The sequence below is a fragment of the Myotis yumanensis genome, unplaced genomic scaffold, assembly GCF_028538775.1.
Source record: "Myotis yumanensis isolate MYYU_CA2020_CCGP unplaced genomic scaffold, mMyoYum1.0.hap1 SCAF_7, whole genome shotgun sequence".
Taxonomy (NCBI): Eukaryota; Metazoa; Chordata; class Mammalia; order Chiroptera; family Vespertilionidae; genus Myotis; species Myotis yumanensis.
This window is the reverse complement of record NW_027223758.1, coordinates 63515737-63541687: the sequence shown is the minus strand read 5'-3', so window position 1 is coordinate 63541687 and position 25951 is coordinate 63515737. Positions and strand designations below refer to the sequence as shown.

The window sequence follows — 25951 nt, the reverse complement described above, 5'->3', positions numbered from 1 at the left end:
GATACTTATTTTCATGATATAAAAATACTATGGAGTGACAAAGAGCAGCAGGGTTAAGATCCACGCTGCTTATATAACCACGCAGAAACCCTATTTTGTTTAATCTGACCTTTTCTCCTTTTTTCCACCCTTTTTGATTAAAACTGGCCTCCTCCAAAACTCTGACTTAGCCACTGTCCTCTCCCTTGAACAAGCGCCCCCCCCCCCCCCGCCTCCCCCTTAATCATTGAGCCCTCAGAACAAGGCTCTGGTTGGCATCAAACAAAATGGAACATCCCACTGACTAAACCCTGGGGAAACCAGCCAGAATGATGCCATGGCTGACATCAGGACCAGATGCAATGACCAATTACCCACTACCCTAGCAGGAGCCAACTGAGCACCGGACCACACCAGGTCCAGCAATCATGACCAAGAGAAACACTGTCCTGTTCCACATGGTTGTAGAGAAACCATCCAGCCGTAGAAACATGAACCTAGGTAAACCAGGCAGGCATGTTATTAATGCCAGTCAGGTGATTAAAACAATGACAGGGGCTTGCCCATCAGTTTGTTCAATGCCAAATGGCTAGTGGCTTTTTGTCAAAAGTACTCAAAGTCTTGAGTTTTGGATTTTGGCTACAGAAATGCCTCCAAGAGGGTGTTGTGCATATTGCAAAGGAAGAATCTAGAACAGAAAGTCCCTTGCTTCTGCTTCACAATGTGAGATTGTCTGACTGACTCTGAGACTATGCTCAGTTAATAAGGTTTAGACTGGTACTTATTTTAGGTGTCTCTTTTCCAAATCAAAGACAGCTGGGTAGGTACACAGTGTCCAACAGTCACAGCATGTCTCTATCTAAAAGGTACACATATGCATTAACATTCCTTCAAGAAGAAATAGCTTTAGTAAGCAAGTTCTCCAATAGCGCACATGTAATTGAACTGAAATAATCTAAATTGTTCATAAATAAATGAAAAGTATATTCTAAATCCATGTTAGAAACTGTATATTGAAGGCAGGAAAGTAAAAAGGAGAAATAAAGAGTAAAAACTATTAGTAGTTGCATGGGAGATTAACTATTTCCTTGGTATGTTTGAGTTGGGTCCTTTTGAAAATTGTATCTGTTGCCTGGAAAAGTTTCAATGTGAGGGAGAATCTTGTTGCCTTTAATAAACTATCACAATAAAGAAGTAATAGCTAGAAATAGGCTTCTAGAAACGTGCATGAAAATTCCATGCTACCTGAACAGACATTCAGGTAGTGAGTTTGGAAAAATACCAGGCTTTCTGAACCAAACCTACCTCTGAATTATTGTTCTTAAATACTCTTAAACAGAATGCACACTTACATGTAGTAACATGCAGTTTAAGATGATTTATTTGACAAACTTCTGTGGTTTACACTTCAATATTTCATCAACTGCAAAAATAAGGAAATTCATGGGTCTAATATGCTTTCAAAATAATACTTATGGTTCCTAAAAATTTACATCCATATAGTTTAAAATGAACATATTTTAAGAAAGTTCAAGCTTATTCAAGCATTGTTTAATCTCACAAAATAGATGAATATTGTTGGGAATATTTCTATTACAAAAGGGTCATCAATTTACCAAAGGACTCAACACTAAGCTATTTTCAAAGTTTTAATTATTTGTTCCAGTCTAAAGAGGGGTTACAACTCATGCTGAACTCACACAGTCGCCTCTGTGCAACCAGGTGGATGAGAGGAGACATCAGAAGGAGGGCGTTCTACAGAGATGTGGCACAGACAACGGACAGGTGTCCCTTAGAGAAGACTTCAGAACAACCACCAGTCAGATATAAAGACACTTAAATTTAAGGGGCGCTTCTCCTCTTCATATACGTGCTGTTTTCTCCCCTTAACCACATTCAGTCACACTGGAAAACATGTCATTAACAGTGAATCCTTCAAAGGGTCTGGGAGAGTCCCTATAGTTACCTTCTGAAACACTGGTTTTCTCTGTTTGAGAAATATTCCAGTGAAGGAAAGGAGGGATTTAAAATATCTGTAAGTATTCAAGTTAGATTAACAGACTTGTCAAGGCAAAAGCAAACTGGTATTCTTCATGTTTTGAGGCTAAGAAGGTTTTGGCTACAGGATTTCCTTTTCTGCTAGAAAATACACCCTGCTCTTCCAGAAGGATGGAAGGCAGCACAGGTGAGTCCTAGCCTCAGAGGGTCAAGCACGCTGTCCCATCCTGCATCTCCCCCCCCCCGCCCCCCACTTCGTTCTGGCTGCGTGGCTAAGTAAAACATTCCAACTTACATTTCCAAAGTTTTTAAGGAATTGTCTTAAGAACAACATAATAGATGCAAATAACTAGAACTTAAAATGCTGTTCTAATTTTAACTCTATTTTTGGTTGTTAAAATCAAAACAAAACCCACAAACACACAGTCTCAGGGTTTTCTCAAACCAATCTGCAGTTCTTTGGCAATGTTAGGGTAAGTAATGTGGCTGCCATGCTAATTAACATTTTATAAGAAACGTAATTAAAGTGTTGAGATAGGAAAATAACTAGAAATGTTAGAGAAGCTCATCTGAAAGAAACTGTCATATGTTAAACCTTGTAAATCTTTAAAAAAATTTACAGAATGTAAACAGTAAAAGCGTATTATGCAAGGATGTCCTAAGGTAATTTTAATATAAGTTATGAAACAGATTAACAGTCAACTGTAGTCTTATTTTGATGGCAAAAAAAACCCCAAAGGATACACAGAAATGGCACTGTCCATTAAATAAGTCGAATGAGGTGTTGATAACCCTGCCATCAAAGTAATCACTCTCCTCTTTTCATGTACCGCATGTCAATTTTATATATTATCAACAATGACACTACATTCAAAATAAACTTCGATTTTGATAGTTCAGGCAGAAAACGGAATACACAGGAACTAGAGATTTGATCAGGTTTTTGAGGAAGACTCATCTACGCCAAGTTAACGAGTCCTGTTAAAAGGCAGCTATAAAAATACACATTATCACAAGATAGACAGAACTTTAAAATCCAGTTAAGGGTGGAGAGAGCCTGGAATTTCTTAATGTACCCGAGCGCGCTGTGAACCCGAAGGCGGAAGCATCGAAGAGCGTTCAGCATTCAAAGGCTGTAGTGTGCAACCTCTCCCCGGCATCCGGAGTGCGTTTCAGACGCGGCCGCCGACGGGAGACCCCAGCGGGAGCTCCGCGGTTACACCTGGTCTCGCAGGCGGGCCAGCCGCTGGGACAGCTCGTCCTGCTCCGCCGAGGCCACGCTCGTGCCCACCGAGTCGGTCTGGCCCTGCGGCAGCTCCATGTTGAGGTCCAGGCCGGCCTCGTCCGCCATCTCCTGGAGCAGCATGTCCACTTGGCCCTGGGGCGTGGTCAGCGTGGTCGTGCTGCTCATCGTGTCTTCCATCTGCTGCGTCTGGACGTCCAGCGTCTCAAACTGGTGCTCGAACTTGTCCATCAGGGCGGAGATCTTCTCCAGGTTCATGGTTTTCAACGTCGCGTCCATCGACTTCACCACCCCGGCCATGGACTTGGTCACCTTGCCCATCGTCACGGCCGTCTGGACCCTGGCGGCCACCGCGTCCACCCGCGCACTCATCCTCAGGAAGTTCACCCCCTGGTTCTTCTGGCGGATGGCGTTCTCCGCGTGGATCTTCGCGACTTCCATGTTGCCTTTCTGAATGGCCTTTTTGATTTTGGCCTTTTCGGCCTTTTCCTCCTTGTCGCATTTCTTGGCGCTGCGGCTCAGCTCCTTGGCCGCGAACTTCAGGTTGAACAGGTGCTTCTCCATGTTGGACATTGTCGGGCGGCTCCTCGGGGTGGGCGGCCGGGCGGGCGGTCGCTGAAGGGAGGCGGCGAGGAGGTCCGCTCGGGGTTGCCGCTCCTTTGTTTTGGTCCTACTTCCTGTTTTTGCTACGCGGCGCAGGCGATGACGTCAGAGCTCGGCGCCGGAGGTGGGGCCCGTGGGGCGGAGGCACTGGGGGCGGGGCCTGTGGGAGGGACCTTAAGGCGGGACGCCCCCTAGCGAGGAGCTCAGACCTGACTCAACGGATGGGCTGGCTGACTAGGGCACTTTCTGCGCTGAGTTCTGACCCGTTTTTTTTTTTTTTTTTAAATAATATATTTTATTGATTCTTTACAGAGAGGAAGGGAGAGGGGTAGAGAGTTAGAAACATCGATGAGAGCGTGAAATATCCATCAGCTGCCTCCAGCACACTCCCCACTGGGGATGTGCCCGCAACCAAGGTACATGCCCTGGACGGGAATCGAACCCGGGACTCTTCAGTCCGCAGGCCCGACGCTCTATCCACTGAGCCAAACCGGTCAGGGCATGCCCCGTTTTCTAAGTATATAAATAAGCAGATTCACGAAAAGCCGTGTTCACACACCCACTTTCTTAGGCATATGTCTGCTGAAATGTGCAGGATGTGTCTAGAGCTGCCGGTAAAAAGTGTCCCAACTCTAAGCGTGTCAGGCCTCCAGGTGTCTGGGCAGAGGGCTAAAATCCAGCCGTCAGCTAGGTCTGCAGACCAAAGCTTTCTCTCTTTGCACGGGTAACTTCCACTTTCGGAGGGGAACCTGAAACCATGGATTGCTAATACATGAAACTACAAAACAAAAGATGTGTTATTGTCCCGCCTCGCAATCTCTGATTACGGTTTGGGCTGCAGTCCTGTGATATCATTTTTATTTATTTCACCAATGGCTGAAAATACCTTCAAAATCACGGACCACCACATTTTTACCATAGCTGGGAGTTCGGTTTATTGGTGAGTTGCCAGCAGCTATCATCCAAATATCTTTCTGTGATTTCATAATAAAACACACACACCATCATTTGCCAACACTATTCTATCTGTTTGATGTTTCATAAATATCCAAGGAACTTCACTCATATTTAAGTTTGACAGGCTAAATTGTCGTTTTAAATTATGCAGGCAGAGAACAGTGAAGTATCGGGACCCACACCCACGGTCATACATCAAAAACTGTCACTATGTATTATACCCTTAAAAATGCAGGCTTTAAATGGCAGCAATGAGCTGTAGCTTTTTTCTTTTAGAAAGATTGCTCAGATACAGCAATAACAAAATATAAGAAGGTCCAACCTGCCGAATGAGATAGGTCGAAAATGATTAGTGAGAGCTCATTCTGTTTAGAGATCATTTTAATCCAGAGTCTCCCCATCCCTGTGTGCCTCCTGTGATAACCTGCCAAGTGTCTTGCACCACAAATTAAAGATGTGCTGGTGTTACGTGCATTTTCCTAAAACGGCTCTGATTAGATCACTCTCTTGCTCCAAACCTGGGCAGAAAGGCTGAACTACTCTATGTGGCATATTGGGTCCCCATCCTCTCATTTCTTTCCCTCCCCTATGCTCCAGTTAAACCAGAATGAAGCTTGTAAATTGAGTATCATTTGATCAGGTGGAGAATGAGAATTGAAGCTCCACCCTCTGCTGCCTGGGCTTCCATCCCATTCATCTCTGCCTATTGCCCCTCCTCAAAAGCCACCTTCTCCACGAAGCCTCCCAGGGCCCCTGCCTCTGTGGTGCCATTGTACCCGGCAGCTCTGCCAGAGCATACAGGGCAGACTGCAGAGACAGGGTACCTACTGTAACATGAACCTTCTCCCCAGTGGGCAGCAAGTTTTCTGCACACAGCAGGCACTGCATCCAATAAGGTTTTGCTGAACTGAATTGTGATTGGCAGGGATAGGGCATTACCCTCATTAGCAGCTTAGCCAAGATTACTTTTTTCCCTGAAGTAGACTCTTTCCTCACATGTGACATTTCTAGAAACAACAACAACAATAATAATAATAATAAAAACAATAAAGAGAAGAAATCTGTTTGAAGTGGGGCTAGAGGGCCTATGCCTCCTTCTCTGCTCAACCCCATCTTACCTTCCCTTTCTTTTGGGTCCCTGGCTTGCAGTTAGCAAACCAGTTCCTTAACCATGTTCCATGTTCTACAGTTTGCTTAATGACAAATTCTCATTAGGTGAGAGCGTTTACAATATAATCATGAGAGACTGTGATAGATTATGAGCACAATGACAACTAACATTTATTAAGTACTGATGAGCCAGGCATTATTCTGGACACTTTATATGAATTAACTCATCTCATCCCCATAAACCTTAGGAGATAGACACTATCAACACCTCCAATTTACAGGTTAGGAAACCGAAGCACAGAGAGCTAAGCAACGGGCCTGGGACCACCCACCTGCTGAGTGTTAGAAATAGGGTTTCATAGATATACTGGGAACCAATAGTAAAAAAACAATGGGGATTCCAATAAGTTAACAAAAACAAAAGACCAGTCATCTTTGAATTAAAATAAGTCGATTTACCAGTTTTCTTCTGAGAAGATTGAGAAGTTGCCTTGACTGCCAGGTTGATATGACCTAAGTAAGGTTGCTAAAAGAAGTTAACATCCCCTGAAACTATGTTCATTGAATAATGGAATAACCGCAGGTCTCCCCTTCAGCCTGGTCACAGTCTAGAGCAGGGTGGGGAAGCTTTTTTCTGCCAAGGGCTATTTGGATAGTCATAACATCATTCGTGGGCCATACAAAATTATCAACTTAAAATTAGCTGCTATATTTGGTCAAGCATTTAACTAACTCACCCCTAATGCCTTGGCAGGGCCAGACCAAATGATTTTGGGGGCTTTATACGGCCCTTGGGATGGATATTCCCACCCCTGGATTAGTGTGAGGATCAATTTGTTAACTCATATAATGTGCATAGAATAGCACCCCCACATGGTAAGTTTCAATAATGACAAGCTATTTTGCAGCTACCATTTGAAGCTTAGACATACAGGACACACCTCTTAAGGTATTCGCAAGCTGTTCACTTTGCTAATAGTAGTAGTGGTTCTCGATGAATTCCCTGGGTTCCTTGTGTTTCAAAGGATTCAGCGAACACTGGAAAGAACTGTAAAAAAAAGCCCCTCTCACACACCAATGTCTTAAATGCCATGTTGCAATTTGTGGGGAACCACCAATGGGTTAATTTGTGCTGCTGTTTCTGACTTTTCCTTAGACTTCTTATCACATCTCTACATATGTATATTTTCCTCCCCTCTACATTTTATTATGAAAAAGTTCAAACATGCAACACATTTGAAATCATTTTATAGTGAACGCTTGAATACCCACCATCTAGATTCTGCCATTACCATTTTACTATATTTAAAAACCCCCACATATCTATCCATGTATCTATCTTATTTTTGATGCATTTCAAGGAAATTGTAGACACTGGTATACTTCCTTCTACATATTTCAGCTTGCGGATCTTTATCTAGACATCAATATTTGTTTATAGTTTTTTTAAAAAATATATTTTATTGATTTTTTACAGAGAGGAAGGGAGAGAGATAGAGAGTCAGAAACATCGATGAGAGAGAAACATGGATCAGCCGCCTCCTGCACATCCGGGATGTGCGCGCAACCCAGGTACATGCCCTTGACCGGAATTGAACCTGGGACCCCTCAGTCCGCAGGCCAACGCTCTATCCACTGAGCCAAACCGGTTTCGGCTGTTTATAGTTTTTTAAAATGTAAAATTTAGATCCAAATACACACAAATCTTAAGTGTACATTTGCTGAGTTTTGACACCTGCGTGTATCTGTGTAACCCAAACTGTCAAGATACTATGCACATATTTCGTCTTCTTGCAGATGTGCTGTCTGGAAGGAAGGTTGTAGCAGAGCACTGGCCACTGTTTAGATGGCGCAGCATCTGTCCCCAGTATAATTGGGAAGGGAGGTCCCTGAAGGCACAGAGGATGCAGCACGCTGCTTCACCAAAGGCCATCCCAAGCTCTCACCACACAGTACCTGTCACATCATCAAAGGTGAAAATGTGACACATTTCCACACTAGACAGTATTGTGTCTTTAAAAATTTAAGCATCTTTCGGACTTCACATTTATGTTAGCTACTGTAAGAAGTTGTTAGAGGCTATTAATTCAGCTTGGAAGAAAATTTCTTATAGTTCTCCTTTTCACATTTCTGTATAATTTAACTTAAAATGTTTCCTGTGATTACAGGGCAAACAAAGAAAACAAACAAACAAACAATCCAGTTTTTGCTACCATTTGCTACTACTCATCTACATAAACCAGAATATGTCCATACACCCAACCCCAGCAGGAAAAAACTGGATGTTGAGCCTACTGCAAAACTCAACTGTCATCTATGAATATTGAAATTCAATGTTTTTTTTATTCAAAATGGCTACACAGAACTTATAAGAAGTACATGTGATTGATGTGAACATCTATCACATTTAATTCTAAAAAAATACAACTTTGGTATGATATATTTATTCTAAGAAAATATCACTTTGACTTGGTATTTGATGTAGACTGCATTTAGTCCTGTGGCTACAAACTTTGGAAACTGGCCCTAGTTTTTAAACTGGGCCCTACGGAGCCTGGTGTGTCTTGGGGCCAGCTGAGGGGCCACAGAGGAGTCCGGGAGGGGCTAAGGGCCATTAGTTGGGCTCTTCACCACCACTGACCCCTCCTCACTATTGTTACCCAACACAGAATACTGTTTGACAAAGGGTCTCACTTCTAAGAAATAAGTGGAAAAATATAGCTCTAAGGTAGAAAATTATTATTATTATTATTATTTTACCATGTATAGTTCAAGGGCCTGATTTTCACAGCCTTCAAAATGAACCTAACAATACCTAGTAAATGGGCAACAGCATCAGAAACTAGTGCAAGGGGCAAGGACTTAGAGCCCCAGCTAGTCCTAGGGTCCTGTCTTCTGTAGGAAGTTTGAGGATTCGATGAGGTGTCCCATAGGAAACCATTGGGATTTTTCCACTCAAGGGAGTAGTTTTTCTGAAAGATTTAAATAATCCACGTACACAGTGTGAGATAATAGAAAAAAAAATATATCTGCCCCTGTCTCCTGGCACAGAGCTCCTGAAACTCTTGTAACCTCCAAAGTTATAAGAGCACTAGAAGCATCTTTTTTCTATTGTTTGGTCTTTGACTGCAGTTCCTGACACAGAGCTCCTAAGTCCTTTGGAATGTCCTGAATAATAGAGGTCTTGTTTGTTCTGGTCAGGTGACTCTGGGTGGTCTCCTGGAGCCATCCAGGGCTGGTCACCAAAAGGACCAAGCCATGATTCCAGGCCCACCCCCAGTCTCCAGGCACGAGACAGGGGGCTGGAAATGGACGTAGTGAGGGATCATGTTTACACGACAAAGTGTCCATAAAAATTCCAACAGTACAGGGTTTGGAGAGCTTCCAGGTTGGTGAATGCACACATGCACCTGAGGGCTAATACACCCCAGCTCCTGGGCTCCAGACCCCCCATCCCCAGGCCTCCCCTATGTATCTCTTCTTCTGGCTGTTCATCTGTATCCTTTAATAAACTGGCAGACATAAGCAAGTGTTTTCCTGAATTCTGTGAGCTGTTCTAGCAAATAATCAAACCCAAAGGGGAGGAGATCATGGGAACCTCTGATCTGTAGCCAAGTTGAACAGAAGCTGTGGGTAACCTGGGGACCTACTATGTGCAAGTGGCCTCTGAAGTGGGGCAACCAGATGGGACTGAGCCCTTAACCTCTGGGTCTGACCTTGTCTCCAGTAGATAGTGTCAGAATTGAGTTAAATTGCAGGACAACCAACTGGTGTCACAGAGAATTGCATGGTGGGGAAAAAATCCCCCCTCGCATCTGGAGTTAGAGTGCTATGAGCATGGCAGTCCTGGGAGAGTAAAGGAGAGACACACAGGAGGACAAGTGCAGGTTTCCTACTCACATAGGAAACATTGGTGCTAAGCAAACCCTCTCAGAAATTCCTTCTGAGGATGAGGGTTTACAAACGAGCATGGGAGACACAGATAACCAGGGGCTGACCGACTTACACTGAGATAGCTGGTCTACCTACTTTGCCCTGCCACTAAGTTTATTCTTCATATCTATAAAAAGTATACTGCACTGCCCATAAACAGGAACATTTCCAACTCCACAGATCGAGAAAATAAAACAGAAAATAAAGGTCAAATGAGAGTTCAGAAGAACGTGTATGTGTACCCAGACAGTTGATTATATATTTAATGAATTCAATAGTACATGGTAGTTTCTCTAACTTTAAAATGACCTGCAAAAAATAAAAGCCAACTTTGAAGTTCAAATTTCATTTTTTGCTAATAATTTCCTGATTGTCCTGAAAGCTTAGATTCAAGGACTTGAGAGCCATGAGCTCCAAGTCAGTACTAGAGAGAGGTTACACGTAGTTGCCAGGACTCCTGACCGATCGCAAAGGCAAACAGGAGACGGAGCGGAAAACCACTTTACCTTTCTCACTGCTTTTTTCTTTTTTTTCTAGGACATTCTCTGCCTTTAAGAATATTCTAAAAGCAATTATTCAAATGGATGTACCCCTAGAGAGGCTCTTAGCATGTACGTAAACACATTGGTGCAAAACATAAGAACCTATACTCTCAGCTGCAGAGCTTCAGGTTACATTAAGCAAAGTCTGATTTTATAAACCCGCTCTTAAGATCCAATTTTCTCTCTCCCAAAATAGCTGTTTCCATGGCTACATAATCATTTATTATTAGGACTTAGAGGAAATGCATTTTGGGGGATAATGCAGTAGAGATTGTTTTTAAGGTTTCCAGTGGAAAGTGGGGAACTGTGTATCAAATATAATCTCTGGTCATTTGCACAGCTTGCTTGATGCTTCAAATGCACCCATTTTTACCAAAAGTACAATACGTACTGAAAGCTCGGTTATAGTAACTGTTCCACACGCCGCTAGCCATGTCAGTCCTGGTGTGGGAGACTGCAGTCCGGCTGCCCTGGCCTTAACACAGCCTCTGGTCAGGGCCATGCAAATGGCCATTGACTGGGCCAGTGTGATGGGGTGGGGAACAAGGCTAGATGGGAACAGGCTGCCTGGCTGCTAACAAAACTGATCTCCTCTGCTTCCTCTGGGATCAGCAGCAAGGGATGAGAAGAGCAAACAGGAAAAGTGAAGTCAAAATACTTAGCCAGCAGGAACAGAAAAGCAGCTCCCTATAGTGCCGCAGACTCACTAGTGGCCTCTGGGAGACTTAGAGCAAATTTCCCTTTCTCTGAAGCTGCCTGAGCAAATGTCCACTCCTTGCATGCCAAATAGCACAACATAGGTCTTCATGGCCTTTTCATCTGCATAGCATAGGCCCTTCATCACCGGGGAGCTCCCACTCCCACGTGCATGCGTTTGCAGGCTTGGAGAGCGGCAAGTGTCTGGCTGGTTGAGGATGAAGAAGCAGGTCCTATCAATGCATGCTTAGACTTTCATCTATAGATGACAAGAGGACCCCTGTTTCCACGAGGAGACTGCCCTGCTGGCCAGGCTTGACCAGTGTTCCCGTTACTTTTCCTGCTCTGCTTCTTCCTTCCCTGTTATCTTTCTTTTTTCAGATTGAGATATAACTCACATAATACAATTTCACATAACATAACAATCACCATTTTGAAGTATACAATTCAGTGGTCTTTAGTAAATTCACAAGTTTGTGCAAACATCACTACTATCCAATTCCAGAACATTCTCCACTATCCCTAAAAGAAACCCTGTACTGTTAGTAGTCACTCTCAGTGATCCCACCCTCAAACCCCTGGCAACCACTAATTTACTTTCTCTTTTTTTAAAGATATGTTTTTATTGATTTCAATGAAGAGAGGGGAAGGGAGAGGAAGAGAAAGACAGAGACATCAGTGATAAGAGAAAAACATTGATAGGCTGCCTTCTGCACACCCCCTACTGGGGACTGAGCCCGCAACCTGGGCATGTGCCCTCACCGGGAATACAACTGTAACCTCCTGGCTAATAGTTTGATGCTCAACCACTGAGCGCTCCCCTTAGATATCATGTTGGCGTCTCAAACTTAACTTTTCCAAATCAGAGCTTGATACCTTCCTCTGTTCTCCCATAAACAACATCTCCCAGGTTTTTCCATCTCCATAAATGGCTCCATGCCCCACTGCTTTATCATCCTTTACCCCTGCCCCCTTTCCACTGCCGCCCTCACCCAATCTACCTCCTACCTCTGTCCCTTCAGCACTCAAGGCCCAAGGCTCACCTCTATGGCCACCACCTGACCCAAGGAACCTCATTCAGGTCTCTGCCTCCTTTTGTTAAGTCTCCGTACAGCAGCCAGAGTGACCCTGAGAACCTCATTCATAGAGCTGCTGGGTACTCATTGCATTTGGAAGATCCAAGTTCCTTGGCAAGCACTTGGAAGGGTCTGGCCACAGCGACCTCTCTCAGCTGTTTATGGCCACCCTTCCATCACCTATCTGCTCCCAGACTGGCTTCCTGTCAGTGCCTGGGACACACCCAGTGCCTCCTCCTTGGGCCCTGCCATTGGCCCCTCTCAGTGCCTGTCACATGGTGATGGTGCCCGAGCTCCTAAGGATGAGAAAGGGCTGCTGGTGGCCACACAACTGCTTTCTCCTTGAAATGAAATGTACAGCATAGTTCCATTAGCTGGTTCCAAATACTGTGAATTCCCAGATTTTATGCTTATGGAATCCCTTTAACATGTATGGATTTTTAAAGTTTACAGACTAAAAATATAAAAGTGCTGATTTCTTGCTGCCCAAAGAGTCATATAAAACAATTAGTTGAACACAGTTTTTGTTATCAAACTAGCAAATGTATCTAGAACTTCTTGATTAACATTTTCCTGGGGGACCATTACTCTCTAATAGTCATAGAATGAATCTAAAATACCAAGGAATTTCAGGGAAAGCAATCAGTCAGCCTTGGCACCAGAGTCTTTTCCTTATTTCTATTTCTCTTCATTACATTTCTCACCAAATATTTACTTATCATCGATTTCATCTACTCTCAGGGTCCTAATTCACTTCTGTGTATCACTTTTTGGGGTCCCTGCTACAAAATTAAACTATAATAATGAATATCCTATTACATTATAATTTACACTATGCCTGTAACCCTATAGAAGTCAACATAAATAGAACAGAAAACAATGGTCAGGATAAAAATAATACCACATGCGTCTGATTCCTCCCCAGAACACTGATTCCTACTGGATTTCAATTTTCCATCGCCTACATGTACCTCATTTTGAAAGCTGATTTCTGTAGTGAGACGTTAATTATTTGTCCCTAGCGTTCGAGAGACGTCAGTGACGCTGGGAGGGCAGCACCCCTGTGGTGCAATCCTAGCCTCAAAGAGGCCTGGGCCTGACGAGGCAGACTTACTATTGTGCGCAGTCGATCAGTTGGTATTCGTTTGACCTCTCAAAGCACGCCTTCACGCCTTCATCATCCCAAAGTTTCTTCACATGATCAAAGAACTCCTAAAATTTGAAAAAGTTACAAATGAGAGAATGCATGTGTTATATAATCTTTCAAAAAGTCAAAAGTAAAAAGAAACTGCTCCCCGAAGTTTGCAGGTAGCGCATGAATTATTTTCCTTGTGGAAGTCTACTTGACACACGGGAAAATGCCCAGATCTTGAGTTCCGTGTGATGAAAAATGGATGCATGTATGTCATCATCATGCAAATTAACCTGTCAAACACCCCTATCATTCCAGGAAGTTCTCCAAAATAAAAATTGCAAGTTAAAAGTTAATGACATTCATTAACCAGAAATATACTTAGCTAATAATTTTAAAGTTCTTAGTATTCAATAACTTTACTAGTGGCACTGCCACTTTAGCAATGAGAACACATGCCTATTATAAGTTCTGCTACTTAAGAAAGAGATTTAAAAATCACACTTTTTGGGGATAGTAATTTATTGCTTTTTTTGCATTAAAAAAACAAAACTATGAGTTAATTGTGAACTGTGATTGTTGGTTCACTCAAACCTGTGTGGACACAAGTGCTCAATTCCATCCACTGTGATAGCAGCATCCTTTGGCACACTTTCCTTATCGCAAAGTAAAAGGTGGCTTTAGGAATTCATGTTGCTGAATTTACCCAAAGTAACTTAATACTGTCATGGAAGCAAATGGCTATATATTAGTTGCTAAATATAAATTTTCAATAAAACACTTTGTTAGAATATTGACATCTCTTTCACACCAGTCTTTTGCCCCTTACGGCAACCACCCAAGTTTACAGTATAGTTATCAAAGTTGACTTCCTCTCATTGTGTTCACAACTGACTCTGGCTGCTCAAAAATTTCCTTCTGCATAAATGGACTGAAGTTGCCCTTCATGATCTGCTGGAGTTTGCACAGCCCTTCCAGGGCGATCACCTGCCATTCATTTAATTCAATGGGTAGAAAGATGGCCACCCACCACCTCGGCCAAATCATCATCTTCAAGAAAGATGACACGAGTGGGGTGTTCTATGACAGCACTTGCATCAGAAGCAAAGTAATACCCCACCGCTTTTTCTTCAACAGGGAAAAGGCAAGTTGTGCTGTCCACACTGGAGAGACTGCAGCTTCCTTTCTCATCTTTGCCTGTTCTGTTGAGTACTGGAATTTGATGAGCAGAGAGTTTATGTTCACTTCGGACACCAACCAACAGAGGGCCATCTCATCTCCTGCCAATTGCTTGGCCAGGAAAATGAACACCTTTAAATACAAGTGCAAAAGCACCTTCCAATTGTTGGATAACTCTCTCCACCGAGGTAGTAAAACTGGTATCTCCCCTTTCCCGGTTGTCATACACGTATTTAAGGAGCTTGGCAATTGTCTTTGTATCTGTTTCAGCTTCAACATCATAGCCTTTGCTTTCCAAAAAACGGTTTCAAGTGTTTGTAGTTGGTGACGATTCCATTGCAAATAACAAGAAGTTCATTATTTTTACCAGAGCGCTGGGGATGGCCATTGAGAGGACTGGGCTCACCATGTGCCGCCCAACGGGTATGAGCTATTCCAAAGTGCGCATCGAATTCTATATCCAAATCCATAGTCTGTTTGTGAACTTCTTCACCCAGTGCTGTTGCTTTCCTTTCTTCTTAATGAGCTGGCTTTTGCAGGCATTGGCTTCCCAATCTTTGTCACTGCCTTCATCAGCTCCCACACTAGCAGAATCATATCTGTACTCCAATATCCGAAGGCCTTTGATTAGGGCCTCCAAGATTTCTCCTCTTGTGTGAGGGACATGGTGGTTTAAGTAAGCAGGAAGCACGATCCTAAAGGCAAGTGTTGAGTGGCTGGCAAGGTCGGGAGCGCATGCAAACCTTTGGGGCTATCAGAGGGCTTAGGGGACAATTATTTATTCATTCACCAGTTGATGGACATTTGGGTTATTTCTAGTTTTTTTTTTATTTGTTAGAAACTACTTTAAAAATATATATATTTTTACTGATTTCAGAGAAGAAAGGAGAGGGAGAGAGAGATAGAAACATCAATGATGAGAGAGAATCACTGATCAGCAGCCTCCTGCACGCTCCCTACTGGGGATTGATACCTGATTGGGAATAGAACTGTGACCTCTTGGTTCATAGGTCGACACTCAACCTAGCTGGGAGGGTTATTTCTAGTTTTTGACTGTTATGAATAGTGCCGTTAGGAATATTTGTGCAACAGTCTTTGTATGGACTTTTATTTTCATTTCTCTTGGGTTTATACCTAGGAGTGGAATTGCTGGGTAAATGGTAAGTGAATGTTTAACTTTAAAAAACTGCTAAATTGTTTTCCAAATTGGCTATTCTATTTTACATGGTCAAGGGCAATGTCTAGGGGCTCTAATTTTTCTACATCCTCACCAATACTTGGTTTTTATCAGTCTTCTTAATTTTAATTACTCTAGTGGGTGTGTAGTGACATCTAATTATGGTTTCAGATTTGCATTTCTCTAATGAGGTTGGATATCTTTTCATGTAATTGTTGGCTGCTTGCATATCTTCTTTTGAAGTGTCTGTTCAAATATTTTGCCCATTTAAAAAATTGGGTTGTATGTCTTGTTAGTTTCAATTGTTTTTAAGAAAGTTAAATTACAGTTGACATTCACTATTATTTTATATTAGTTTCATAGTGGTTAAATATTTATATAATTTACTAAGTGATACTCCGGATAAGTCTAGTACCCACCTGACACCATACATAGTTATTACAATATTATTGACTATATTCCCCATGCTATACTTTACATCTCCATTGAATTTTATTCTTTTATAAGAATGAGAGACTTAAAAAATTGTTTGATTCAATTCCTTTGTCAACTATAGGTCTTTGAAATATTTTCTCCCAAACTGTACCTTGCATTTTAATTTTCTTAAGCATTTTTTTGTTGAGCAAAGTTTTTAATTTTGCTGATGTCCAATTAATCAATTTTTTCCTTTTAGCATTTATGCTTTTTTATGTTTTCTAAAAAATGTTTGCTTAGCCCAAAGGCAAAAATATTCCTTGAAGTTTTCTTCTAAAAGTTTTATAGTACTTACATTTAGGTCTAAGATCCATTTGAGTTAATTTTGGGGGCTGGTATGAGGAAAAGGTCAAGTTTTACCTTTTTCCATAAAGATATGCAACTTCCTCAGCAGATTTATTGAAAAGACTATTCTTTCTCCATTGAGTTACCTTAATACTGTTGTTGAAACTGACCATACACATGTGGGTCTGTTCCTGGACTCTTAATTCTGTCCCACTGATCTATGTTTATCCCTATGCCATACTGTCTTGATTATTAAAACTTGATACTATTTTTTTAATTAAAATTTTCAATTGATTTCAGAGGGGAAGGGAGAGGGAGAGAGAGATAGAAATATCAAGAGAGAATCATTGACTGGCTGCCTCTTGCACACCCCACACTGGGCATCGAGCCCGCAACCTGGGCATATGCCCTGACTGATACTTGATAAGTGACCCCCTGGTTTATAGATCGATACTCAACCACTGAGCTACGCTAGCCAGGTGGTAGTAAGTCTTAAAATTAGTAATGTTAAGTCCTCCAACTCTGTTCTTTTACAACATCATTTTGGCCGTTTTAGGTCTTTTGAATTTCCACATACATTTTAGGATTAGCTTGTCAATTTCTATTTAAAAAGGCTGCTGGTGTTTTGATTGAAATTGCCCATTTAAAAAATTTATAGATCAGTTTGGGGAGAATTGCCATCTTAAACGAGTTTTCTAATTCATTAACAAGACATATCTAGTTATTTATGTCTTATTTAAATTCTCTCAATAATGTTTTGCCATTTTTAGTGTTAGATATTTCACGTAACTTGTTACATTTTTTTCTAAGTAGCTTTTTTGGATGTTATTTTAAATGTACATGTTTTTTAAATTTCATTTTTGGATTTTTTTCATTGTTAGTACATAGAAATACAGTTGATTTCTGCATTTGAACTTGTGTCCTGCAACCTATTTCATCTCACTTATGAGTTCCAGTAGCTTTCAATTCCTTCCAGTGCAGCCGTGTATAGAAACAGTTACTGACATAGCTCTGGCCTCTCTCTGCTTCTTTCCCCAAAGCACGCCCCACGAGGCCGGGGCAGGATCAGAACTCCCTGTAGTTTCAAAGGCAGGAGGATTGAGCCAAGGGACCTCCACTGCCACCATGGCAAGGTTTCATGGTTTTTGTTGCTCTTACACTTTTCTTAAAGGTACAATAAGATTTATCTAGCGATTCTATCTTTTGTTTCTAAATTATAATCTCATGAAACAACTGGGATAAGTATTAAGTTTTAGTAATCAGATCCATCATGACCCAGAGCAGAGAATTAAATAAATCTCCTCTATAGTGATGGGAACATAATTTTCCTTAAGTACTATTTTTCAAAATAAATTACTGTCTTAGCTTTTGCTTTCCCCCTCCACAATACGCCCACTCTTACACCGAAGATTCTTGCTGTAAAAGTCTAATTCTCTGAGGAAACTGTGCCCTTGGAGCATGCCGAAGACACTCCCCAGAGAAACTGATTTGTGTGGGAACAGAAACAAATAATTAGGTATTTTCATTAGGGATTCAAAGAATCACGACTTTAGCCTTTGCTTCCAGACAAGGCTCTGTCAAGTTATCTGACACAAATTCTCTTTGGAACATCAAGCTTGAGTTACATAACACTTCATGGTATTTTTCCTGGTCTTCTTAGTCACTCTGTCTTGCTTTATGTGCTGAGAGGTAAAATGGAGAGAGGAGCCCCTCTTTTTGGGAAGAAGTTTAGATGGAAAGCAAATGTCTTTAGAAGTGAGTTTGCTCTAGTCCCACTGACAATGACATATTTCTTTTGGAAAATTTTAGCGAAAAACAATAATAAAGGTGTCTAAGAGGAGTCATACAACAGTATGTAGGGTTTGGGCATGGGTGCTGGTATTTGAGTGCCTGGGCTCGGACCCGAGCTGGGAAAACCTGACTGCTGAGCTTCCCTTTTCTCCTTGCTCCACGGGGTGTAACTTCTTCCAGGCAGAGGCTGGCTGAGACTCACCAGTACTTGGTGGACGGGGAGAGGAGCACGTGTGAGGGGTAAGGGACGGAAGGACACAAAGAAGGGGTGGCTGGAAAGACAAAACAAGCAGGACGGGGTTGACATCAGGGAGGGCAAGCTCAGACTCAAGATGGTCAAGACTGCGGTGACCAACAGTGTGATTTGCTGGTGGTGGTGGTGGTGGTGGAGGGTCTAGGGCAGCCGTGGGCAAACTACGGCCCGCGGGCCAGATCTGGCCCGTTTGAAATGAATAAAACTGAAGAAAAAAAAAGACCGTACCCTTTTATGTAATGATGTTTACTTTGAATTTATATTAGTTCACACAAACACTCCATCCATGCTTTTGTTCTGGCCCTCCGGTCCAGTTTAAGAACCCATTGTGACCCTCGAGTCAAAAAGTTTGCCCACCCCTGGTCTAGGGGCATCCTTCAGCTCTGGACCCGACTCAGTAGTTTTGGGACAACTGTGGCAAGGCCTGCAGGATGCCAACAGGCCAAGAGAGAAACACATGGTGAGGGAACAGAAGTCATGTGTAGGCTTGAGAACCAAGTTCTAGAAACATCTACAGAACACCTGGCGGCATAAGGCATTATGCTCGATGCTGGGTATAGGAGAGAGGATGCAGGGTTTCTGAACCTGAGGACAGGGATGTGCTCCAGTCAGGCAGGTGGCGGTGTGGCTGTGCAAAGAACCTACAACTCGGACAGGCACAGAGGGACGCCGCTGTCAGTGGTTGACTTTTAGCAGCGTGCTTCCGGTTCCTGGACTTGCCCTGGCCTTTCAGATCTTTCCAGAAAGGCCCCCAAGCTCATGTGACTTGTCTAGACACACTCTTAACAGCTGGTGAGGGAGTGAAGCTAGATGGATAAAATGCAGCAGGTGACTATAAAAAAGGGAAGAGAGGCGAATACTTATATGTTTGCTACAACTTAAAAAAAAATTGCCTTGACAGCCATGTGCTATAAGCTGAGCCTCCAAATCCTTTGCCCAGGGAGAGGGTGCCAAAGACTGTCACTGGGGCCGACAGCTCACCCCTTCAAGGCAGCTGGGAGGAGTGGGGGATGTGGAGGAGGGACAGGGAGAAGCCAGGAGTGATGATGGGGGGTGCAGGCCCACCACCCCTGTTATATTAATGAACAGCTACACATATGGCCAGAACCTTAAAATTAGCTGATGATGTCCTCATGGGGATGGACATCGTGTGGGGTTTTGCTCTGTGAACTTGTAGCCCCACATTCTGCGTCACCAGACGGGCAAGAGCCTTCTCCGGAGAGTAACAAACAGCTACGGAAGTATGAGGTGATCAAATCTCCATGTAGATATAAAATAAAAGGCTGCAAAGGCAACCACTGGGTTCCTTAGCATTTCTGCAGCAGCCCTGAGTCTGGCAACAGGCAACTGACATAAAAGGGAGAGGAAATTGTCCAAAAAACCCCAAACACTTGGCAGTTTCATACTTATGTGTTTGTATGAGATAATCTTTAAGGTTTCTCCCAGTTCTGAGACTCTCCAATTTTAAGTTTTATATCTTCTCTTTCTTTTCATTTTGTATGTAATGATTTAACAGAGATATAATTCATAGACCGTACAACTCACCCATTTAAAGTGCACAGTTCAGTGGTGTTTAGCCTTTTCGTCGAGTTGTACACTCATCACACAATCACATTGAGAACATCAGCCTCAGAGGAAACGCCACACCATCGGCAGTCCCTGCTCATCCTGCCCTCCCTCAGCCTCTGGCAACCATGAGTCACTTCCTGGCTCTGCCTATTCTGGACATTTCACATAAATGAAATCATATAATACCTGGCCTCTGTGTCTGGCTTCTTTCACTCAGCATGCTTACCCAGGCATCATTTGACGGACATGGGGTTGTTTGTACCGTTTGGTTATTGTAAACAGGGCTGCTATGAACATTTGTGTATGAGTTTTTGTGTGACATATGTTTTAGTTCTCTGGGCATATGCTAGGAATGAGCCTCCTTCATTTCCCAAGAGAAATGTCTGGAACTGTTTTATAAGAGTTGGAATTTCTGATTCAACATGCTTAATTCATTTCAACATTCAACAACTTTATTAAATACCTAGTTATTTATCCTAATGGATGGATCGTGTGGCAGATGGTTCATCTTATCTAGCTTTTGAATGAATTTCAGATTTAAATTTGAACACAGATAGACCTGACATTCTTGGAATTCTAGACAAGTAAGAAAGCCTCAAAGACAACCTTGCGGCCCAGCACCTCCTCCCCACCCACCCACCCCCTTGCTCTTCTGCTCAAGCAAGAGACAATGGCCCTCTCCTGAGCTCACATCAGGCCGCCTGCGCTGGAACAAGAGATATGTATGAAAAGGCAGAGCTTATAGTGGCCAAGTGAATGTTTGGAAAAAGGCGTCTGGGGTGGTGGGAGTGGTTATTCCTTCCACACTTTACACAGTGGACTCAATCAAAGCAAGGGGCCTCATCCATTGATTCATTCGCAAATATTGAGGGCGGGAGTGGGTAAGACTTGTGAGGCGGCAGTTAAAAAACTGGTTCTAGGACCCCTATGGATAGTAAATCTGCAGATGCTCAAGTCCCTTATATAGCCTAAGCATATACTACTCTTATGTATTAAAATCATCTTTAGGTTACTTATACTACCTAACACAATGTAAATGCTAAGTGAATAGTTATACAGTGGGGCCTTGACTTACGAGTGTCCGACTAACGAGTTTTTCGAGATACGAGCCTTCTCTCGGCCGATTTTTTGGTTTGAGTTGCGAGCTAAAATTCGGGTTACGAGCCAGCTTCAGATACCCCACCGCTAGTTGGCCCAGCGAACGTCACAGTGAACGCCACAACATCAGCCCAGCATCATGTGTCTCACTCGTTCACTTTATGATTTGACATACGAGTAATTTGAGTTACGAGCTCCGTCCCGGAACGAATTAAACTCGTAAGTCAAGGCCCCACTGTACTCTATTGTTTAGGGAATAATGACAAGAAAAACAAGTCTGTGCATGTCCAGTACAGATTCAACCTGACCACTGTAGGCCAAACTACATAGTACACATCAGCAACAATGAAACATTTTTTTCAAATATTTTTTATTCCTGATTGGTTGAATCTGCAGGTAAGGAACCTATGGATATACAGGGTCGACTGGACTAGTGATTCTCAAATTGATGTCTCCAACTCAGAACCCTCTCCTAAATTCTGGATTTGGATATCCAATTGCCTGCCTAACATGAATTCTAACAGGCAACTGCAACTCAGGAAGTCCAAAATGAAACTCCTAATTTTCTCCCTAAAACTAGCTCTATGTGGTCTTCTCCAGTCAATGGCAACACCACCACTCAGTTACTCAGCCGCAAAATCCTGGAGTCATCTTTGACCCCCCTCTTTGTCTCACACCCACCATGTGATCCACGAAGTCCTCTTGGCTGTACTTTCAGAGCACACCCAGATTTTGACCATGTTGAAGCCATCATCTAGGACTGGCAGTTGCTGCCACAGATGCCCAACTGGCCTCTGTTTCCACCTTTCGTACCATAGTCTGTTCAACTCGGGAGCCAGTGAATCTTTGAAAACATAAGTCAGAGCACATTACAACTGGGCTCAGAACAATCCAGTGCTAACCACCACGTGTCCATTGATGGACGAGTGGATGAACAAGATATGGTACGTATATCCATACCGGGGAATATTATTCAGCCCTAAAAAAGAAAGAAATTCTGACACATGCTGCTGTATGGATGCACCTTGAAGCCATTATACTCAGTGAAATAAGTCAGCCACAGAAGGACAAATACTGCATGACTTCACTTATATGAGGGACCTAGAGTAGTCAGGTCCACAGAGACAGAAAGTAGAATGGTGGTGGCCAAGGGCTGGGGGGAGGAGGAATGGGGAGTTAGTGTTTAATGGATACAGAGTTCCAGTTTGGGATGATGAAAATGTACTGAAGATGGACAACATGAATGCACTTAAGACCACAGAATTGTGCACCTAAAAATAGTTAAGAAGTTAAGTTTTATGTTATGCATATTGTACCACAATAAATAAGAGTTTCATAGGAAAACAGCAATCCAATGCTTCCCATCTCAGAGTAAAATCCAAAGTCCCCCATTACCTGCCTCCCTGACCTCCCCCCACCCCCCGCAACCTCTCCCTGTCTTTGCCTGGCTCGTTCTACTGCAGACACGCTGCCTGGGTGTCCCTGCAACATGGTATCTTGGGGCACTGCTCCTGCTCCTGCTTCTGCCTGGCCACTCCTTCAGGTCTCTGCCCAAATGCCATGTTATTCTTGACAACCATATATAAAATAGCAACGCCAACTGCCACCCTTCAGTCCCTATTCCCTTTTATGCTTTTCACCCTCTCCCCCAGCTATCAGTAAGTGGTATCCTTATTCATGCAGTGATAAGGTTGTGATCTTATTTGCCCCACGGAATGCAAGCTCCGTGAGGGGCTTTGTCTCTTCTGTCTGCTGCTGTGTGCACAGCATCTAGAATTACACCTGGCAGGTAAACATTCAATGGCTAGCTATTTTTGAATTGGACGAATTCTGTGAATGGATGGGAAGAAGAAGAGTGAGGAGAAGAAAGAAAAATGTACAGTGAGTGAAAATCCAGTACATGTGGGGGGCAGGGGCAGTGGAGGTGGAATTCAGCCCTATCATTGAGGTACAAGTAGAATCCACGAGTAACAAGGATAGAAAACGTCCTTCAAACCAGTTCAGTTATTCCAATAAGAACTAAAAGCAACTTCTGGGGGCTACCCAGGACATAAAGAAACCCCATACACAGAATGGTTTCAGTTCTTATGCTCCCAGTCTTGTAGGGCCGGATAATACAATCAGTGGGCAGCAACAGGATTTTAGGGGGAAGTCCATAAGAAGCATGATTTTTATTTATCAGTTTTTTGCTAGCTTGACTTTAAATCATCAAGAAAATGATATTTTCTTGGCAACTGACCTATCAAGAGGGAATAAATCCAGGGATCTGACAGATTACAGGAAGAAGAAATACTTTTCTTGTAATCTTTAGCCACAACCCAACTTTCTTCCTACCACAAGAAAAGTGTTCCTAAATTTTCAGGGAAACAGGTAACCAAGTTCGTATTTGAAAAACCTTTGACAACATAAACCCTGTTATGCTGGTTATGTACCGCTCTGGTGATTACTGTGACGATTCTAAGGACCTGCCCGGGACCCTCACCTGAGCAACGTCTCCTCTACCACGGAACACTTCCTCAAAAGCACCTGGTACTTAGAGAAGGTGGCGCAGGGCGCTCCGGCATTTCTCGTCTAATGAGCATCCTAACTCAGCATGGCCAGAGGCGAACTCCTGATCCCTTCAAACCTGCCCTACCTATGGCCTTCACATCTCGGCTGATGCCAACTTGGTTTTTCTAGTTGCACAGACCAAGCCATGAAGTCATCTTAATGCTTCTCTTTCTCTCTCAGGACACACCTAATCCATCAGGTATGTATCTAAACCAGTGGTTGCCACCCGGTGGTCCGTGAGGTCCGAAAGGTTGGCGACTGCTGGTCTGTATCCAGGGTTGACGCTCTCCCCACCTGCACGGTTCTCTCAGCACCCAGATGCCTGCACCAGCCTCCTAACCGGCCTCCCTGGTTCCACCCTGCAGTGCTCCTGGAACTGCTGCCAGGATGGTGCTTCGGCGGTGCAGGTGAGCACAGGCCATGCTGTGTTCAGTACCTCCTATGGGCCCTACTCACTCAGAGTCCCTTTCTGTAGTGACTACAGAGTCCTCTTTCTGTGGGGCTCCTCTCTCCCTGACTTCGCTAGCACCATGTCATCATTTTCCTCCTACTCACTGCTCCAGCCACACTGGCCTCCCGCTGTTCTCTGACCCCCCCCTGGGTGCCCCACCCGTGGCAGCGCCTGGGCACTGCTGTCCGGCTGCCTGAACTACCTGTTCTGATCCCGCTGTGCTCACTGCTTTACACCTTCAGGGCTCTCCTTAACCCCCTTCTCAGTGAGACACTCTCTGGCCATCCCCGTAAAACTGCAGTCCCCTCCTCCATTGAGGCCCCTCTGCCTGCCCTGCGTTTCCTAAAATACTCTGTATTTAATTTATTCACTATGCTCCATGCCATCGCTATATTCCTCGGTAGACTACAAGCCCCACAAGGGCAGGGATCTTCATGCTTTGTTCCCTGGAGTATATCAAAGAACTTACTAGACCTTAACACATACTAAGAGCCCAATAAATCTTTGTTTCATGAGCAAATGGATGAATGAACTTTTCTGGGAAGTCCTCTTTGCTCACTTTGCCTTCTGCCCACTTTATTGCCCTTGTTCACCTCCATGCCAAATGTATGCTCATTAACAGAGTTGAGCATTCGTACATGTTATTTGTTAGCAACTCTGAATCGATGGGAAACTGGTTTGTATCTACATGTGGGTTTTATATTTAAACTAGAGGGCCAGTGCATGAATTGGGGGGGGGGGTCCCTCAGCCTGGCCTGTGCCCTCTCATAGTCCGGGAGCCCCGCAATTGATCACCCTAAAGAGGTAGGCCCTGCCCACCCATCTGGGGCTTCTCAATGGATTGCCCCAAAGAGGGAGGCCATGCCCACCCGGCTGGGTCTCTGTAATTGATTGCTGTGCAGAGGGAGGCCTGAGCCTCCCTCTGCGGGGCCCCCCGACCCCTGACCAATCGCACTGCACCACCTTGGCTGGCCTGGTGCCAGTGCATGTCATAGCGTGGTCGTCCGGAAGGTCATCCGGACGGTCATTCTGCTGTTTGGTCATTCGGTTAATTTGCATATTATGCTTTAATATAGATATTCAAAGGCATGTTTGTTCTGGTTCTGCTTCATGAATATTTTAAAAAGTGACTTTTCTGGAGTCCAAGAACACCATTATCCTCAGAAAGTCATAACTAATCATGTTATGGTTACTGTATTGACCAGCACATGCAAAAGAGCTTCCTTTTTGACAAACCTCTCCCACAGAAGAGCCTTGCCTCGCTGCACCCCTGGCCCTTTCCTGGTCTGACTTGTGACTGTCACCACTGTTGCTGATGCAGCTCCCTGTGTGCTCTGAGGATCTGAACCCATAGCCCTGTAATTTGACAAAGAACAAGTTCTACATGGGTCTGCGGTCTGAGGGATATTCTACCAAGGCAGTAACCTCTTCCTTCCCTTGGCTTCTGCCAGGATTTATGCCTCTCCTTCCTCACCAAATGCTGTCTCTATTGGACTGCAAACTGCCTCCTGCCACTTACACACTTCCCCAGAATATCCATCAAGAACCCGTTATTTCCCAATGATGACTCATGATCCAAGGATAATAAGCAACACAGATGTTCAAATATCCTCTCAATTTACACTTCCATGAGGCCGATCACATTAGCCCCACATGATCCTTAAATAATCAGCCTCACTGAGGGGACTGGGGGACACCTGCTGTTTGTCATGTTATCCATCCAGCCATCCATCCGCCCACCCCCCACCTGCCTACCTATCTACCTCTTGTTTATTTATCATGTATATATTTATGTTTGAAATAAATATATGGGGATAAGAATGTACACACACACACACACACACACACACACACA

At 43.5% G+C, this 25951-nt stretch overlaps 2 protein-coding genes and 1 pseudogene across 3 annotated transcripts in view; all 3 read right to left on the bottom strand.

The window, feature by feature from the left end:
• The window catches only part of GNAL (G protein subunit alpha L), a 101188-nt gene that overhangs the window by 16233 nt on the left and 59004 nt on the right, over nucleotides 1-25951 (bottom strand). For both annotated transcript variants that reach the window (XM_070420677.1, XM_070420678.1), the window contains exon 5: nucleotides 13252-13349. In XM_070420677.1, the coding sequence (XP_070276778.1) occupies nucleotides 13252-13349 (98 nt within the window). The remainder of the gene's footprint in view (nucleotides 1-13251; nucleotides 13350-25951) is intronic.
• On the bottom strand, nucleotides 1338-3928 carry CHMP1B (charged multivesicular body protein 1B). The gene has a single exon (XM_070420676.1). The coding sequence runs from the start codon at nucleotides 3791-3793 to the stop codon at nucleotides 3194-3196; it is 600 nt and encodes a 199-aa protein (XP_070276777.1). The 5' UTR covers nucleotides 3794-3928; the 3' UTR covers nucleotides 1338-3193.
• Nucleotides 14055-25140, bottom strand: LOC139014280 (glutamine--fructose-6-phosphate aminotransferase [isomerizing] 1 pseudogene; annotated as a pseudogene).

Excerpts from the sequence above, each read along its gene's own strand:
- CHMP1B (XM_070420676.1), bottom strand. The coding sequence starts at position 3,793 with ATGTCCAACATGGAGAAGCACCTGTTCAACCTGAAGTTCGCGGCCAAG.